The sequence below is a fragment of the Carcharhinus amblyrhynchos genome, chromosome 21, assembly GCF_965287045.1.
Source record: "Carcharhinus amblyrhynchos chromosome 21, sCarAmb.v2.hapA, whole genome shotgun sequence".
In the NCBI taxonomy this organism is placed as follows: domain Eukaryota; kingdom Metazoa; phylum Chordata; class Chondrichthyes; order Carcharhiniformes; family Carcharhinidae; genus Carcharhinus; species Carcharhinus amblyrhynchos.
The window spans coordinates 23,622,469-23,639,716 of record NC_137344.1 but is presented as its reverse complement, the minus strand read 5'-3'; the positions used below and the strand labels follow the sequence as shown (position 1 = coordinate 23,639,716).

Genomic DNA, 17,248 nt, shown 5'->3' with positions numbered 1-17,248 from the left:
TGCCTGCGAGTGTGGTGGAGGCAGAAAGAATCATGGCTTTCAAAAGGGAATTGTACAAGCATCTGAAGGGAAAACAATTGCATGAGCTCCTTTCTCCTTCATGTATATATCTTGTTTCATTTAATTGCTATTCACCTTAACTCTTCTATATGATATCAATTTCCACATTTGAACCACCCTCTGAGGAAAGAAATTTCTCCTGAATTCATTACTCAACTTATCAGTGACTATCTTATATTTATGACCGCAAATTTTAGTCTCCTCCAAAAATGTGTAGGATTAAGTATGAGATAGAATGCAGGCAATAGAGTTTTAGAAGTGCTGAAGTTAACAGATGTTATATTCCTGATAACAACTTGGTGAAGGAAGAATCCAAACTCAGTCTATATTTGGGATAGATTTACTCAGAGTGAAACATTACAGGTATAAATCTCCCGTCTCCTCTCAACTCTCGAGTAAGTAAAAAGCTTTTTTATATACTGTAAATGTCTTTTTATGTGTGCTCATTAAATCAAGGTCCTCGATCTGCATGCATTTAGCTTCAATCAATAGAATTAAGATCAGGAGATTGGGCTGGCAGTTGAATAGAATACTCAAGTCCTCAAGTCCAAAACTACGGTATTCATAGGAACTGGGTTGAAGTGAAGAACAATGTTAGGGATGGAAGTAAGCAGTTTTTTTTTGAAGAAAATGTGTGCTGGAAACCTCTGACCTCATCCGTGGTTAGGATTCTCTGGTGCCACTGCAGTGAATGAAGTTTTGATAGAGTGCTAAATTCTCCATTTTCACTGGCAGCAGGGTGGGAATGAATTAGCTCAGAGAATTCCGCTCATGAGGTCAGAAACTCAGCTCCAGGTCAAGCAAGACGCTAAGTTAGTTTAACTTGTGGGAGTGGCCAACAAAGAGACTCGTATTTGTGGGAAGTTTGTATTGGGGGCCAAAAGAGTTAAGTTTGTTCTTCTTAGTAGTCAGAAAGTGGAAGTGGTAGTTTATCGAAAACTAGATGGTGGATAAGCATTCAGATAGTATAATGCCAGTGTCAAAATCAAGAGCAATGGGAAGGTAGAGAGATAAGTGTTATCAGCATACATGTGAATATGTCTGCAGATGATACTGCCTGTGCAGATGAGAAAGACAAAATACATTCTTCATAGATTTCCAACTAATAGTGCAAGTGTGAATCGATGCTAAAGACAATCCTATCAATGAGAATGTAACCAAGCAAAGGCTATTTCACTGAGCTGGCTAATGCAGCAGAAGAAATGGAGAAGGATGATATGGTTTACAATGTTGAAGATGATGAGGATCAGGAATATTTTGGTTCCATTACTGAATTCCATAATCTCTGTACATTGAAATTTTAGAACACAGTGAGTGACCTGAACATGCAACTTAAAACTACTGTAACTTTTATTTGGAGAGACCAGCTATATTGTTCTATAAATGCTACGGTTTGAATGTTGTAAATTGAAACCATGGGAACAGTATCAATATGGGGGTAACAATTTGTCTCAATCTGCTTTGTGTTGTGGAACGGCAGAAACTGAATTTGAGAGATTCAAGCAATGATTTGCAGGGCAGATGACCACAGAACTAAGAAGCGACACACAGTTAAGTACCCTGGAGAAGAAAAAGATGTCAGGGATGGAATGGCAGTTAGTGAGAATTGTGCAGAATTAACTGATTCAGATGAGATTAAACATTTGTTCTAGTCCTCGGTATTAAAGAGCACACCATTTAATAGATTAAAAATTTTCATGCATTTTTAGATATTAAATTGCTTGGTGCACTTAATTATTGCTACAGATATAGAAAAGGGTCATTTTCTGTTTGAACTTGGGCAGGAAACCCATGATTGCGAATTGTTTGCTTTCTATGTAGCCTATTTCTACTTGCATTTGCTGGACCTGAACGAAAAATTACATCAAGATTTGTTTCCACTGTCTTACTCTTTACTCCTGAACTATTTTGGCTCCATTATGGAATTCCATAATCTCTCTATATTGAAATTTTAGAACACAGCGAGTGAACGTGCAACTTAAAACTACTGTAACTTTTATTTGGAGAGACCAGCTACATTGTTCTATAAATGGTAGGATTTGAACATTGTAAACTGACACCATGGGAACGGTAACGATCAGTGTAGGACTAACAATTTATTAACCATTAGAGGAATGAATGCATTCTGTAGTCTTCTAAATATCTACCTTATATATTCCGTGATACGAAGTGACATGAATATTGTGACATTGTAGTGCATCTAACAATGCTCATCAGACATGATGCAGCTGCTCCATTAGAGGATACTTCAGTAAACTTTTATTGTTACAATTTAAAACTACTTATAATTCATCTCAAGTTGTGGAGAACGTACCCACTACTGCACAAATGTTTCCAATGACACAAACACATTTATGTACTTAAAAGTAATGCCGAATTCTATTGAATTTCAATGACGTTGCCACTTGAACAATGTATGTTGATGATGGAATCATGTCTCCCCACAAAAATTCTAAAGATGTCACTTTTCCAATCCAGTGCTGATAGCAACTGTTATTGACATAAAATTCAGTCAAAAATCTATTTTTGTATTTCATCGCTAACTTTCTGATATGATTTTTAAAATCATACTTCCACATGTTTGAATCTGGATGCTATTACTTACATTCGCCGGTTAAGTAGGTTGACAGTATTGTTTAAATTTTCCTGGAACTGCACTTCCATATTAGACACTGGCCACTTTCCCATTATTTAACTTTAAGAGAGGTAGATTGGACAAGTGGCCAGCTATCCATTTAATTTACCTGTTTTTGCTCTGCAGTTACTGGATGCAAGTTAAATGTCAACAGGTCCTACAAGCTGTACCAAAGCATTGGGGAATAGGTTGCTGCCTACAATTACTCGAATAGCTGGTTGTCAAGTTTAAATATGTAGTCACGAGGAAGGACCTAGTGGAGGTCAGACATTTCCCCAGAGTGAGGTAGGTTGTACAAGGATCCAAAGAATGCTAATTCTTCGTAGTGGTGTGAAATGTTCTTGAAATAAGCCACCATGCTATCCTCTGAGGCATCTAACACAATAACTGCAAGCGTATACTGCCCCCTTTTGGCTAAGATAGTGAAAGTTAGAGTGATTCTTCTTGCTAAAATTAGTAAGTGGAGGATAATATATTACAATGCCAAAATGTACTAGCCAGGCAGTTTGGTGTATCCATTAGATAATCATGTGCTAAAAGTCAATCTCAGACCACAAAACAGGTCACAGTAGCTCAGCTGCCTGTTATACACACTACCTAACCAGCCATGCCATTGAGACAAATGCAAAGAACATTTAGGCTGGGTATTTAAAAGGCACCTGATCTTGTGCTCCTGAAAAAATGGAATTCACCCCAGCCGTGCGCCCAAATATAACAGGTGCCTGTGATTTATCTTACTTGTTATGATCCAGTTGATTTTATAACTGGACAGGAAAATCCCACAATGGAACCCTGGCTCAAAGGACCATAACTTTTACATTTTGTGTTGAAAATGTGGAGTAGTTGTCACAGTTTTAACAACAAGAAAAAAAAATTAAAAAAAGAAAGGGTTGATGATGACATAATACTCCTTCAATCCACCTTAGCTTCATAAATGTACACAGAATTTAAGGTTAACATGGGTTACAAAGTGCATCTTGGGCTATAATGGTCTCAATGACAATCCCTTTAAACACCCAGACAGGCTGTGATTAAACACAGGCCACTCTGAACCCAAGTGAAGCTTTGTGCATTTCTCCTCAAAATCCCCCCAGATGATTCTTATACCATGAGTCATCCGGGCTCACTAAACTCTGGCTTCCAGACAGCGATGAGAAATTCCACTTTCAAGAAGGATACGCTTTTAATTCTTCTTTTCAACAATGTTTTCACTCAGCTGCATCCATCGATGATTTGCTTCTAGGTTTTACACTCCTCTTTCGTGGTTCCTTTGTCTTCACCGTTTCTTTAACGATTGATTCCAAAACTGTATTAAGTTGGCACCAAACTTTAGATTGACTGCTGGAGTCTGCTTTCCCACTTAAAGTCTGGCTGCTACAGCAGTCTCTTTAACTCAGAACACTTCATCCTTTTTCCCTTGAATTTTCCTGAACAGTACCTTGTTCAATTTCTTGGTCTCTGTTCCCCTAACTTCAGTTTTCTTAAGACATTCTTTCTGTCCCATTTCCCTGGTTGTTTGGATTTTATCTGATTCTTTGGGAAGTCTGCTTTTTTGCAGCCCCCTTGTCCTGTCCAGCTTTTCTTCCGGCAGAGCTGAGAGATGTTCAGTCCCAGGCTTCTTAGCTTCCACTGCAATATATCCAGTTAAAAACTGAACTCAAAAAGCTTTCCTATCTTAAAGAGTCTCCGATTGCTAAGCCATAGCTTCTACTTTTCCACAGCTTTTATTTACCTTTCACAACATAACCTCCCCAAGCGCAATAGAAGTGCAGTTTGAACTGTGCCAACCCCCAGACATACAAACTCCTTTGCCCAGCATGAATTTAATTATAAGTTTACCCTTCCTTACATAGAAACATTAAATTTAACCTACTTAAAACTAGACCTTATTTCTAATCTTTATCAATATAAATATAAATTTCTTAAAACTACACTTGTTTTCCTGATAGTTAATACGAAAAGAATTCTTTAGCCTCCCCGTGGTGTTTTTCTTGGTAGCAGGAAGCGGCATGCTGTTAGCTGGCAGCGGATCTTCTGATCCCGCTGCTGTCAATGGGAATTCCCATTTATTCTACCCCACACCGCCAAGAAACACCGGTGGGGGAATGCAGTTGGTGGGACCAGAAGATCCTGCCTGGGTAACGAGCTGGAAGATTATGCCCATGATCTTGAAACATTTTGCCGTATTTCCACTTAAAATTAAAAATGTCATGCAATGTACACAATGAGAAAGTATGAAGAACAATCAAGTCAAATTGCCCGTACATAGCATATGGGTAAATTTTATGGCCCCACCCACCATGCGAATTGTTGTAGGCAGGATGGAAAATTTGACAGACCGTTGGGTGGGAATTTCTGGTCTCAGCATGAGTACGACAGGTAAATCCCACCCATACTGTTTGTAGTTCCTTTAAAAGTGTTTAAGAAATATGCATAACTGCAGCCAAAACTTACAATAGAAATTCCAAACCATAACTATTAAAGTCTACAATACCATTCACCTAAAGACCAGAATTTAGATGGAAATCTGAAAGAAATAAACCAAGATATTTAGACAAGAAATAAGAGGCTGGATTCTCCGGCCTTGCCCCATAGCCAGGTTTCTCCTGCCCTGATGCAGTGAACGGAGATTTGACTGAGTGCCAAATTCTTTATTCTCGCTGGCAGCAGCAACAGAGCTGGAGAATTCCAGCCAAGATTATTTTGTTGAAAAACAGATTAGTCATCAGATGGGTGAAATATAAAAAATTTGCAAGCAGCCCACTTAATATATTCTTGGTGTTTCACAATCTTCTATACTACTTTATTTATTTGTTTAGCCATTACTGATCTGTCGTTTAAAAAAAAATATGCTCACGGAATTCTGATAAAGCCAATCTAAATTCAGATAATGTATTGGGTGATTTATTTTTCCATCTTTCCTGCAAAGGCATGCTTAAACCAGCCCTAAGGAAGAGTACACGATGTGACTGGGACACCTTCCCCACCAATAGTTTATCACTCCCTATTGGGATCATCTAACGTCAAGATGGTAGCTACAAAATTATAAAGCTGAGATTGAGAATTGTGATAATACCTTGGTATGAAGTGGCATCATTCTGATTCATAACATTCTCTATGGCTTATGTTTTAGTAACTTTTAATTATATAGCAAATATAGTAAAATAGCAAATAAAAATCTATCTTCAATACTAGAAGTGTAAAAATAAATCAAGCACTGAAGCATAGTTGGCACAAACAAATAAAACTATATATCAACAATTTGAATGTGGAGACCAAACATAATATTTCCAAGTTTGTGACTGATACAAAGCTAGGTGAGAATATGTGTTGTAAGGAAGATGTAAAGCAGTTACAGAGGGATTTGGACAGACTTAGTGAGTGGGCAAGAACATGGCAGATGGAATCTAATTTGAAAAAACGTGAGGTAACCCATTTTGGTAAAAGGAACAGATGTGCAGAGTGTTTACTAAATGGTAAGAAGTTAGAAAATGTAGGTGTACAAATGGACCTGGCTTTCCTTGTCCTTAAGTCACTGAAGTCTAACATGCAGATGCAGCAGGCTATTAAGAAGGCTAATGGAATGTTAATCTTCATCGCAAGAGGATTTGAGTGCAGTAGTGAAGTCTTGCTTCAATTGTATAGGAACTTAGTTAGACAGCACCTGGAGTACAATGCATAATTTTGGTCCCCTTAATTCAGGAAGGATATTATTGCCACAGGTGGAATGCAATGAAGATTCAACAGACTTGTCTGGGGATGTCAGGACTGTCTTATGAATAGAGATTCAGCAAACTGGGCCTGTATTCTCTAGAGTTTTGACGAATCTCATTAATACCTACAAAATACTTAAAGGAATAAACAAGGCAGATGCTTAGATATTTCCCTTGGTGAGGAATTTAGAATCAGGGGCACAATTGCAAGATGCGGGATGCCACTAAAAAGTGAGACAAGGAAAGATATTTTTACACAGAAAGTTAAGGATAGTTAGCCCCCTTCTTGGAGTAGAGTCAGAACGCTAGCTTCATGCCAGCTGGCCCTGTAGCCATCATATCATACTGCAGGTGGGTTGGTGGGCTAAATGGGGCTGTGACAGACTTCCACTCCTCACTTGGGAGGATACTGTGCCTTTCGGAGCTGCCAACCAATTGGCATCCATTGGTCTCAGCAGCACCAACAGTGCATTAGGGATCACTGCTGAAACTGCAACCAGGAAGAAGAAAGCCCAATGGAAATTGGAGTGAGTTAAGTCAAGGGCAGGGTGAGTTTGGATAGGTTAGGGAGGGGGTGGGTGTTTAATGGAACAGGCAGGCAAAAAAGGGGAAGTCCTATCTGAAAAGGGGGCTATCCCTGAAGATAGTAACCCCCCCTTCCTTCCCACCCTATGAATTTGTTTTTAAACGGCCTGCCCACTCCCAGCTCACTGCTCACAGCAACAGTTTTATGGCTTAAGCAATGTATTATTGGGGTCCATTGGCTTGCTTAGGTCAATTGACACTTGCTTATTTAAATATGGTGAGCAGGCTGCTGATTTCAGTGCCCACCCACTCCATATTTTCAAGATGAACTCGGGGGTAGGCAGGACAGTGATGAGGTGGGTACCCACTCTTTATGTGTCCCATGCCGGGGGGGGGGCAGGTAAAATGCAAATCTTATTAAATAGGCTTACGCAGAAGTTAAATTGAAGGGAAGTTACATGGGGGTTCCAAATTTTTTTTATTTAAGATAAATTCTGACAGATCCACCATTGTGCTATAGGGAGTTACAATGCTGAAGGCAGCAATTCTTGCTCCAAGAGATAGCTAGAGTGGTTATATGGTTCACTACCACCATCTGGTGGCCTTGTGAGTACAAGCGCCATTTTGGGTAGAACAGGCCTGTGAGTGGTTGTTGGACTGTCTTTGAATTGTTTCAAAGATACCCTTACTTGAAGAAGATTAGCTTTGTCCTCAATAGCTAGGAAGAAGGTGCACTGGACTGTCCACAATGACAAGTCCTGCTTCACCACTGCATAGCTGGTTTTGAAGCAGGGCACTTGGTGAAAGCAGAAGAGCAGGAAGGAAGTTCAAGGCGGCACTACCCCTCATCGACTAAGGACTGAACAACTGACTGACAGCCAAAGTAGAATGTGGATTTCGAATTTTTAAAAAAATGCTGTTTCTCATTTTGCATTTTAATGCTGGCCATGAACCTACCTGCCCATTTAGCAAGGGGAACAATCTAGAACAATGTTTTGAATTCATATTTAAACAATCTTTTGGACCAGACCATCAGCCTAAGCTGAAGTTCACTGATGATATCCCCTTGCTGAGGGCTTTATATCTACAGAGGCATGCCAGGTTTTCTTGAAGGCTCAAGAATGTGACTTCTAGCTGAGGGTGTTCCTGGTCCAAGATCAGGCCTGTGGCCAACATTTGCCTTTTAAGAGACCTGCTTTTTGTTATATATTTTAGAAAGGGTGCAGGTTGATTTAAGAGCTGATCACAAGATTTGATGGTGATTTCATAGGGTGTGTGCCTAGGCAGCTGTTTTACTTTCAGTTTTATATTTGATGCAGTGCAAAGAACAGCTCTTGTGTGTTGTGTGTTTGTTTACACCTGTTGTGTGTTTGTTTGAATCCACACATGCAAACCATGTTATTATCTTTTTGTTAAAACCCACAACGATTAACATCATTAGGAGGTTACGGGGCGAATTTTCCCATTTCGCCCAACGCGGAAATAGGAGCGGTGAAAAGTGGACCACAGAAAGGTCTGTTGACCTTGAGCAGGATTTTCCAGTTTGGGGGTGAACGTGGCCGGAAAATCCCGCCCTTTAACTTTCACGTGTCAGTCAAGAAACTCACAGACAATGGATACGTGAAGCAACCATGCTTCTGCTGACCTCCCAAGATTCCACAGGAAATTGGTGGAAAATCCCATGGAATTTCAGTCTAATTATCTTTTGTTTGAGTTATCAAATTCCAAGAGCAACAGTGTATTTGTACTATCTTAAATACAATTACAATTATCAGAGCTTTTATTTTGCTTTTTCTATTAACATATAATATGTATTTTACTCACTTAGTCCATATAATGGATGAGTCCCTGATTTCCTCAGACCAAATTCTGGCTGTCCAATCTCCAACTGTTAGAAAGTTCTTTGGGTAGAAAGGATTTCTCTGCACAGCATAGACTGGACCATGGTGGCCAGTGAAGGTGGACACAATCTTCTCAGCTGGTAATTTTCCTTTTCGATTCCCCAATATTACGACACCTTGTTCTGTTCCAACCATGAACTTGGTTGGCTATAGAGAAAAACAAAATAAAACTCAATAACAATTAATTAAAACTTTTGTCAATTTTGTCAAATTTAAATTAAGTTTTCTGATCTTCAAAATTAACCTGATAAGATCTGGTGCTAAAATAACAAAAAATATTGTATGAATATTGCGATTATTCTTTAAGACTTCTCTGGATTATGTGGAACTATTCTTCATGTTTAAAAAGGTTAAGCAACTGATGTGGCATAGCAAAACGGAAATGTAGTGCTATCAAATAATCAGAATCAGACAACTTTTAATTAAAAGCTGTACTTCTTTATTCATTAGTTGACCTTTTGCCCCCTATTGCAGCTCACGTTGTAACTTTATAGCATTAAAATACATAAACATCTTTCCAATTGCAAACTCTACATTAGATTAAGGGGACAAAAGGACTTCCAATTATCAAACTGACAGAAGGTGGGGTTATAAATCACTCTTAGTACAAGATTGAATAATATGATAATGGAGTGAAACTAACTGGTTTAAAGAGGCCTTCTAATTCTAGATGTCAGATTTGAAGACTTCACATCTGTTACGTCTATGCCTTAATGATAGTAGAATTCTATTACTATTATGGATTAATCTGTACATTTCTGACAAAGTAATTGAACTATAGATTCGTACCTGACTCATTCACAGAAGGAATGAACATATTAACAAAGCAGAAAAAATTAAAATTTGTCTATTTGGAAAGCACTGTAAGAATGTAATATTATTCCAACTATTGTCCCAAGGGATGGCACGGCAGCACAATGATTAGCACAGTGCCAGGGACCTGGGTTCGATTCCAGCCTCGGATTCCAGCCACACTGTCTGTGTGGAGTCTGCACATTCTCCCGTGTCAGCATGGGTTTTCACCAGGTGCTCTGGTTTCTTCCCACTGTCCGAAAAACATGCCGGTTAGGTGCATTGGCCATGCTAAATTTTCCCTCAGTGTACCCGAACAGACGCAGGAATGTGACGATAAGGGGATTTTCACAGTAACTTCATTGCAGTGCTAATGTGACACTAATACATGAACTTTAAAAACAACTTATTTTTGATACTTATCTTCTTTTCTCAGCTCTCCTAAGCTATACATTATTTCCCAGATAGGCAAAGCAATCTGCTGATACTGCATGAAAACATTTCACGTGAGGTTTTTTTTTTAAAAAAGGGAACTGCTTCCTTTCCACCATAGAGCTTTTGTCTCTGCTTCAATAATCCAATTTTTCCCAAAAATGAGAAATTCTGCTTTTAAGCAAGCACATTTCCTTCATTGCTGGTGAAATCTGTGATACTGAGAAATGGTTTTGAGACAAATGTATTATAGTTACCATTGTGGATTCAAACTCTAGTGAAACAGCTCCATGTGCGATTTCCGGATTGTCTTTCTTTGTAATGTCCAGAACGAGTCTCTCCACAGGTTCACTTAATTTCCTGATATCCCACCACAGCACCTATACATTAGATCACACTGTAATATTCTTGTTCTTAACACTAGATGCTATATGTAATCATGAATAAACTGTGAGCGAGATTTTTTGGCCCTTCCAGAAGGGATCTTCCAGTCCCGCTGAAGGCAACAAGCCCACGGCAGATTCCCTGGCAGCATGGCCAGTGAGCAACACAAGTGGCCGTTGACTATGACGGAACCAGAAGATCCCATCACAAGCTAATGGTGAATCACCTCTGCCACCGGAAAACCTACCACGCAGGGAGCGGAAAATTCCAGCTTTTGATTTTTAGCAATATTTTGCCCTCAAAATCAACTTAAATTGAGAAAATGTACTCCGATAACAAATATATCAAGAACAAAGATTTTGATGGTCTGGAAGAAAGAACGTAGCTTCATATCACTTTTCATCATTTCACGTCATTTCAAAGTGCTTCGTAACCAATAAAGTACTACTCAAGTGTGCTTACTGTTATGATGAAAGAAAATGAGGCACCCAGTTCATGTACAGCAATGAGATAATGACCAGATAATTGTTTTTGCTGGTTTTGGTTAAATGTTGGCACGACATAAGGAGACCTCCCTTGCTCTTTGTCAGTGTCACGGTTATTTTATACTAACCTGAGAGAACTTTAAATTAGAGTTAACAGAAGATGAAAATTCAGAGTTTGAAATATGTATTTACAATGAATACAATTTCATGAAATAAAGTGCATTCTAATAGTGAATGTGTTTCAAAGTTGTCAGTTAGCTACTCTACACAGCAATTGGGATATCTGTTAATGATAAAGACCATAAGACTAAAAGGAACGGAATTAGGCCACTCAGCCCAACGAGTCTGCTCCACCATTCAATCATGGCTGATATTTTTCTCATCCCCATTCTCCTGCCTTTTCTCCATAACCCTTGATTCCCTTATTAATCAAGAATCTATCTCTGTCTTAAAGACATTCAATGTCCACAGTCTTCTGCGGCAAAGAGTTCCACAGATTCACCACTCTCTGGCTGAAGAAATTCCTTCTCATCTCTGTTTTAGAAGATCGTCCCTTCAGCCCAAGGTTGTGCCCTCTGGATCTAGTTTTTCCTACTAGTGGGAACATCCTCTCCACATCCATTCTACCCAGGCCTTGCAGTATCCTTTAAGTTTCAATAAGATCCCCCCTCATCCTTCTAAACTCAAATAAGTACATAAGAACATAAGAACATAAGAAATAGGAGCAGGAGTAGGCCATCTAGCCCTTCGAGCCTGCCCCGCCATTCAATAAGATCATGGCTGATCTGTCGTGGCTCAGTTCCACTTTCCCGCCCTCTCCCCATAACCCTTAATCCCTTCTCTTATCAAAAACCCATCAACCCGCTTCTTAAAAATATTTAGCGAGGCAGCCTCCACCACTTCAACGGGCAGAGAATTCCAGAGATTCACCACCCTTTGAGTGAAGAAGTTCCTCCTCAACTCCGTTCTAAACCGCCTCCCCTTTACCTTGAGGCTGTGCCCCCTAGTCCTACTGTCTTTTTTGAGCGGGAAGAGTCTCTCCACCTCTATCCTATCCATCCCATTCATCATCTTATACGTCTCAATGAGATCTCCCCTCATTCTTCTAAACTCTAACGAGTACAAGCCTAGTTTATTCAGCCTCTCCTCATAGCTCAATCCCCTCAACTCCGGTATCAGCCTAGTAAACCTCCTCTGCACTCCCTCCAGGGCCAAAATATCCTTGCGCAGGTGCGGCGCCCAAAACTGCACACAGTACTCCAGCTGCGGCCTCACCAATGCCCTATACAGCTGCAGCAAGACCTACGGACCCAGGGTCCTCAACCGTCCCTCATATGACAAGCTCTTCATTCCAGGGATCGTTCTCGTGAACCTCCTCTGGACCCTTTTCAAGGTCAACACATCCTTCCTTAGATGTGGGGCCCAAAACTGAACACAATACTCCAAATGGGGCCTGACAAGAGCATTATACAGCTTCAGAAGTACATCCCTGCTCTTGTATTCTAGCCCTCTCAACATGAATGCCAACATTGCATTTGCCTTTCTAATTGCCGAGTGAACCAGCACGTTAACCTTAAGAGACTCGTGAACAATGATTCCCAAGTCCCTTTGTGTTTCTGATTTCCTAAGCATTTTCCCATTTAGAAAATAGTCTATGCTTCCATTCCTCCTTCCAAAGTGCATAACCTCACACTTTTGCACATTGTATTCTATCTGCCACTTCTTTGTCCATTCTCCTAACCTGTTCAAGTCCTTCTGCAGTCCCCCTGCTTCCTCAATGCTACCTATCCCTCTACATATCTTTGTATCATCTGCAAAAATAGCAACACTGCCTTCAGTTCCTTCCTCCAAATTGTTAATGTATATTGTGAAATATTGTGGTCCTAGCACTGCCCCTTGAGGCACACCACTAGCCACCAGCTGCTATTCTGAAAAAGACCCCTTTATCCCCACTCTCTGCCTTCTGCCTGTCAGCCAATTCTATATCCATGCCAGGATCTTACCTTTAATATTATGGGCACATAACTTATTTAACAGTCTCCTATTCGGCACCTTGTCAAAGGCCTTCTGGAAATCTAAATAAATCATGTCCACTGGCTCTCCTTTATCTAACTTCCTTGTTATCTCCTCAAAGAACTCTAACAGATTTGTCAGACATGATCTCCCCTTGGCAAAGCCATGTTGACTCAGTTCTACTTAATCATGCACTTCCATGTAACCTGCAATCTCATCTTTTATAATGGACTCTGATAGAAATATATTACAAACCTGTGTGCATTCAACAATATCAAGTGTGTCAGTGCTCTCCAGAAAGCACTTCCACAGTATAGTACTGGCCGCATGCTGAGGAAATCTCTCTCTCTAGAGCAAACGGCATTTGGTTTTCACTACTGGATGGTGCTTTTTTTCTGCTGATGTGCAATTCTTTGAATATTTTAACTGCCCTGCCATTCCCACTTGGAAGCATTGTGACAGACTGGCAGGATAACAAAGGGAATCATCTACAGCAAATCATCAATCTTCCTTCCATTCTGATCTACTTAACCTCTGTATTTTGAATAGAAGGCTCAAAATTACTGTTGGTGTTAATAAAGAAATTACCATCTCTGTTAATATAATGGACTAAGAAAGTCATAGAAATATATTAAGCATTTATTTTTATCAGCAACAATAATTTCTAACTTATATCTATAGTGTGTGCATTAATAACAATACATTAATGAAATTTATCTTTCTGAACATGAAACCTTTCTATTTTTATGTTCACTGTGCAGGAAGCAAAGTCTGTATCTGGTAACCAACGAACGTTAATGTTAAATGTAGTAGAAAGTTTTGAATAGTGAATTTTGTGTGTTAATACTTTTTAGTCTCACACAGATTAATCTCAGGTTTTATAATAGTGTAGAAAGATAAACTCTTCACTAAATAGTTTTTGTAAGTTCATCACTTTCAAATTCCTTACTCTTGTATCTATCATTTATAACTATTGAACTTTACTATCCAGTGACAGGCTTGCCATCATGCCCTCTTTCAAGGTTGTGATTAAGATCACAGAACGTGATAACTTGTCATTTGTGCTTCTGTTTTCCCTCCACAAATTTTTTGTTGCATGTATGGCCTCCCAGCAAATTTTTTTCTCCCAACAAATCTTCTATGTATCGCACAAGGACACAGTGTACGTCAAATCATTTAGTAAATCTCTCAGGAATGAGCCACGTTGAAAAGTTTGAGATTAAAAAGGGCAAAACTTTTTGTAGCTTACTACATATTTCCAGTGCATGTTCAGGGCAAAAACAGTACCTTTTTGTGGCAGGAACTTGGCTGTCATTAGGATCAATGAAATATTTGAAGTATATATTTTTTCCTACAGTTACCTGTCCATCAGTAGAAGCAGAAAAACATTCTGTTCCTGTTTTAGATTGTAACCAAATGATCTTGTACACAGGATCCCGATGACCAAGTTCAATTGCTGGCATTTCAACAGCTTGACCTCCTTTCCGTGTATCCCAGTATCCTATATAGCGAGAGAAAATGTGGATCTTTAGCAAAACTGCTATTTTTAATGCTGGAGAACTCCTATTGATGTTAGTTCTGTATGAAGAAATATTCCATGTAATCAATTATTGTTATCCTTCTTTTCTAAATCATAAAGTTCTCAATATCCTAGCCTATTCTGCCTTCTGCCTTCAGTGAAAATAATTTGAAGTCTGGGATACCAATGCACAAATAAAAGTAATATTTTAAAACCCACATTTAAGTACGGATTTTGCGAGCCTTTTAATGCAATTTCAATTCCTGATGACAGCTCTTAAATTCTAACAGCTCAGCATTTCTGTTAATTGACAGTATTGCTAGAAAAATTTAAAAAAAGGAAATAACTATTTATTTCAAGTTGTTGTTACCACCCAACAGAGTCACTATTTACAAGAAGAACAGAGAAAAATGCAGCAGGTCTGTCAGCTCCAGTAATGAGAAGAAGCGGAGTTAACATTTTGAGTTGAATGTGGCTACTAGGGGATTTTCACAATAACTTCATTGCAGTACTAATGTAAACATACTTTTATAATTTTTATTTTGCTTATTTTAGAGTTACTGTTTAGCTCTGAGATGAATATGTTCCTGTTCATTTCCAACCTTCATTCAGAATTATTTTTGGAGGATAAATGACATGGTACTTACACACAAGGGAAAAAAAAAACAAAAGACTGTCTCATCCCAAGCCACAGTTGTTTACCTTCTAAGAATTTTATAACTTTCAGTGTGATCATTTCTCATTATTCTGCACTCCAGAGATTATAATCTTAAATGCTAAGGATTCCTTCTATATCTTGGTTTAATTTGGCCTATCAAGTCTGCTCCACCATTCAATGGGATCATTACTGAATATGATAATCCTCAACTCCACCTTTCCTGCCTTATCTCATAACCCTTGGTTCCCTTACTGATTAAAATTCAGCCTTTCTCAGCCTTGAACATACTTAACAACTCAGCCTCTACAACTCTTTGCGGTAAAGAATTTCACAGATTCACTACTCTCTGTGAGAAGAAATTCCTCATCTCTGTATCAATTACTCTGAGATTATGCCCTCTGGTTCTAGACTCTCCCAGGTGAGGACACAACCTCTCAGTATCTATTCTGGCTGGAGACAATACATGTCTCTTTAACCTGTGCTTGGCACTCTCTCCAATCACATTGTGTGTATCTTTAAGACTTGATTACCTGTAAAAACTTGCATTCCAACCATTAACTTGTAAATTGAGTTTGTGTCTTTATGTGCCTTGTTTGTGAACACAAGTCCTCACTCACCTGATGAAGGAGTTTGAGATTCCGAAAGCTAGTGCTGCCAAATAAACCTGTTGGACTTTAACCTGGTGTTGTGAGACTTCTTACTGTGCTCCCTCCAATGTTAGTGTACGTTTCCTTAGATATGGTTTCTTTCCTTTGTTTTTCATGATTCATTTCCCATGTTTGTTGTCCCATTTCATTTAAGAAAAGGGAATTTGTTTTAAAACACAAGCTGTTCTCCATTTATAAAATGATTGAAATGCTGTATTATAGGTGACAACTGGTCCATTTAGTTTCCAAACATAGCTAATACAAAAGTGCCAAAAAAACTTTGATGACTTTCCTAGATGGGAATGGAATTTCTGTGTCAATCTTCGTGAGTCACATAATCTAATAATTATAATAATTAAAATTTTAACATTGTTGAACATTGCAAGGCTTGACACATTTATATTCGTAGCATTCACTCACTGACCCATCTGTCCATTGTGACAGCCTCCAGCTAGAATGTGAGAGTCTTTGGGGTTGTACTCCAGACACAGAAGAGGAGATACCGGCTTTATCACTGTTTCATGTTTATTTAGATTTTCTGTAGAAACAAAATGAGATTAAATATAGATTCTTCCAACATAATAATCGGATCATGGAATTACAGTTTGGATTCACCTCTGTTTAGCAGCAGGTAAAAGGTCATATGCCACCCATTTCTTAGGTAAACTACAAAATTATTGTAGAGTGATAGCCTTCATTCAAAATTATTTTTGGGGGGGATAAAGGACATGGAACTTGCACCCAAGAAGAGAAAAAACAAAAGGCTGCCTCATCCCACACCAGAGTTACATGCCTACTTGAGGCATGTTACAGAGTGGCAAAGACAGATTCCTAGGAGAAAGACCTTTGCTGATCAGAGAAAGAACGACATGTGGCAAAAATATAAAAAGCAAAAGGATATACAGATCCCAAAAACATCCATAAATGATTTAAAATAATTTGAAACCTGAGTGACACCTTTACACAGGTTTTATGATCTATGTTCTTGGGGTGACAAGTTATGGTCCAGTATTTGATACTTTGCTGCGCATTCCAGGAGTTGTAGATTTAACATTAACAATCAGGACATCCTACACACTGGTTTTGTGGCACTGTTGTATATATATAATTTTCAATCTGAAGTTAATCAATTGAAAATAAGATGAGACAAAAGAAAACAACATAAATTAAAGTAATTAAAAGGCAAGTTTGTAAATTAGTACTGTTTGGCTTAACAGGCAAACATTAAATTAACACAATAAGATTATTCAAAATATGGGGTCTTGTTTCGTATCAACAATGAATGGAAAGTTCTGTCAATATAAACCAACAGTTATTTTGTCATATTACCCTGTGCATTTCTGAAAGAAAAAGGGCTCCAAATTCCATGGGTGATTAGAGATTGGATTTCCATAGGTTTGGGGATCAAATGATTACTGCATTCCAATATTAGCAGAACATAGAGCAGTGCAGCTGACACAAATCATTAACACTTGATTTTGCAC

The 17,248-nt window shown here is 38.7% G+C and overlaps 1 protein-coding gene across 3 annotated transcripts in view; it reads right to left on the bottom strand.

Moving 5' to 3' along the window:
* The window catches only part of dnai2b (dynein, axonemal, intermediate chain 2b), a 61,255-nt gene that overhangs the window by 18,543 nt on the left and 25,464 nt on the right, over window positions 1-17,248 (bottom strand). For all 3 annotated transcript variants that reach the window (XM_080208826.1, XM_080208828.1, XM_080208827.1), the window contains 4 exons: window positions 16,189-16,302; window positions 14,302-14,441; window positions 10,316-10,438; window positions 8,758-8,981 (listed from right to left, as the gene is read on the bottom strand). In XM_080208826.1, the coding sequence (XP_080064952.1) occupies window positions 8,758-8,981; window positions 10,316-10,438; window positions 14,302-14,441; window positions 16,189-16,302 (601 nt within the window). The remainder of the gene's footprint in view (window positions 1-8,757; window positions 8,982-10,315; window positions 10,439-14,301; window positions 14,442-16,188; window positions 16,303-17,248) is intronic.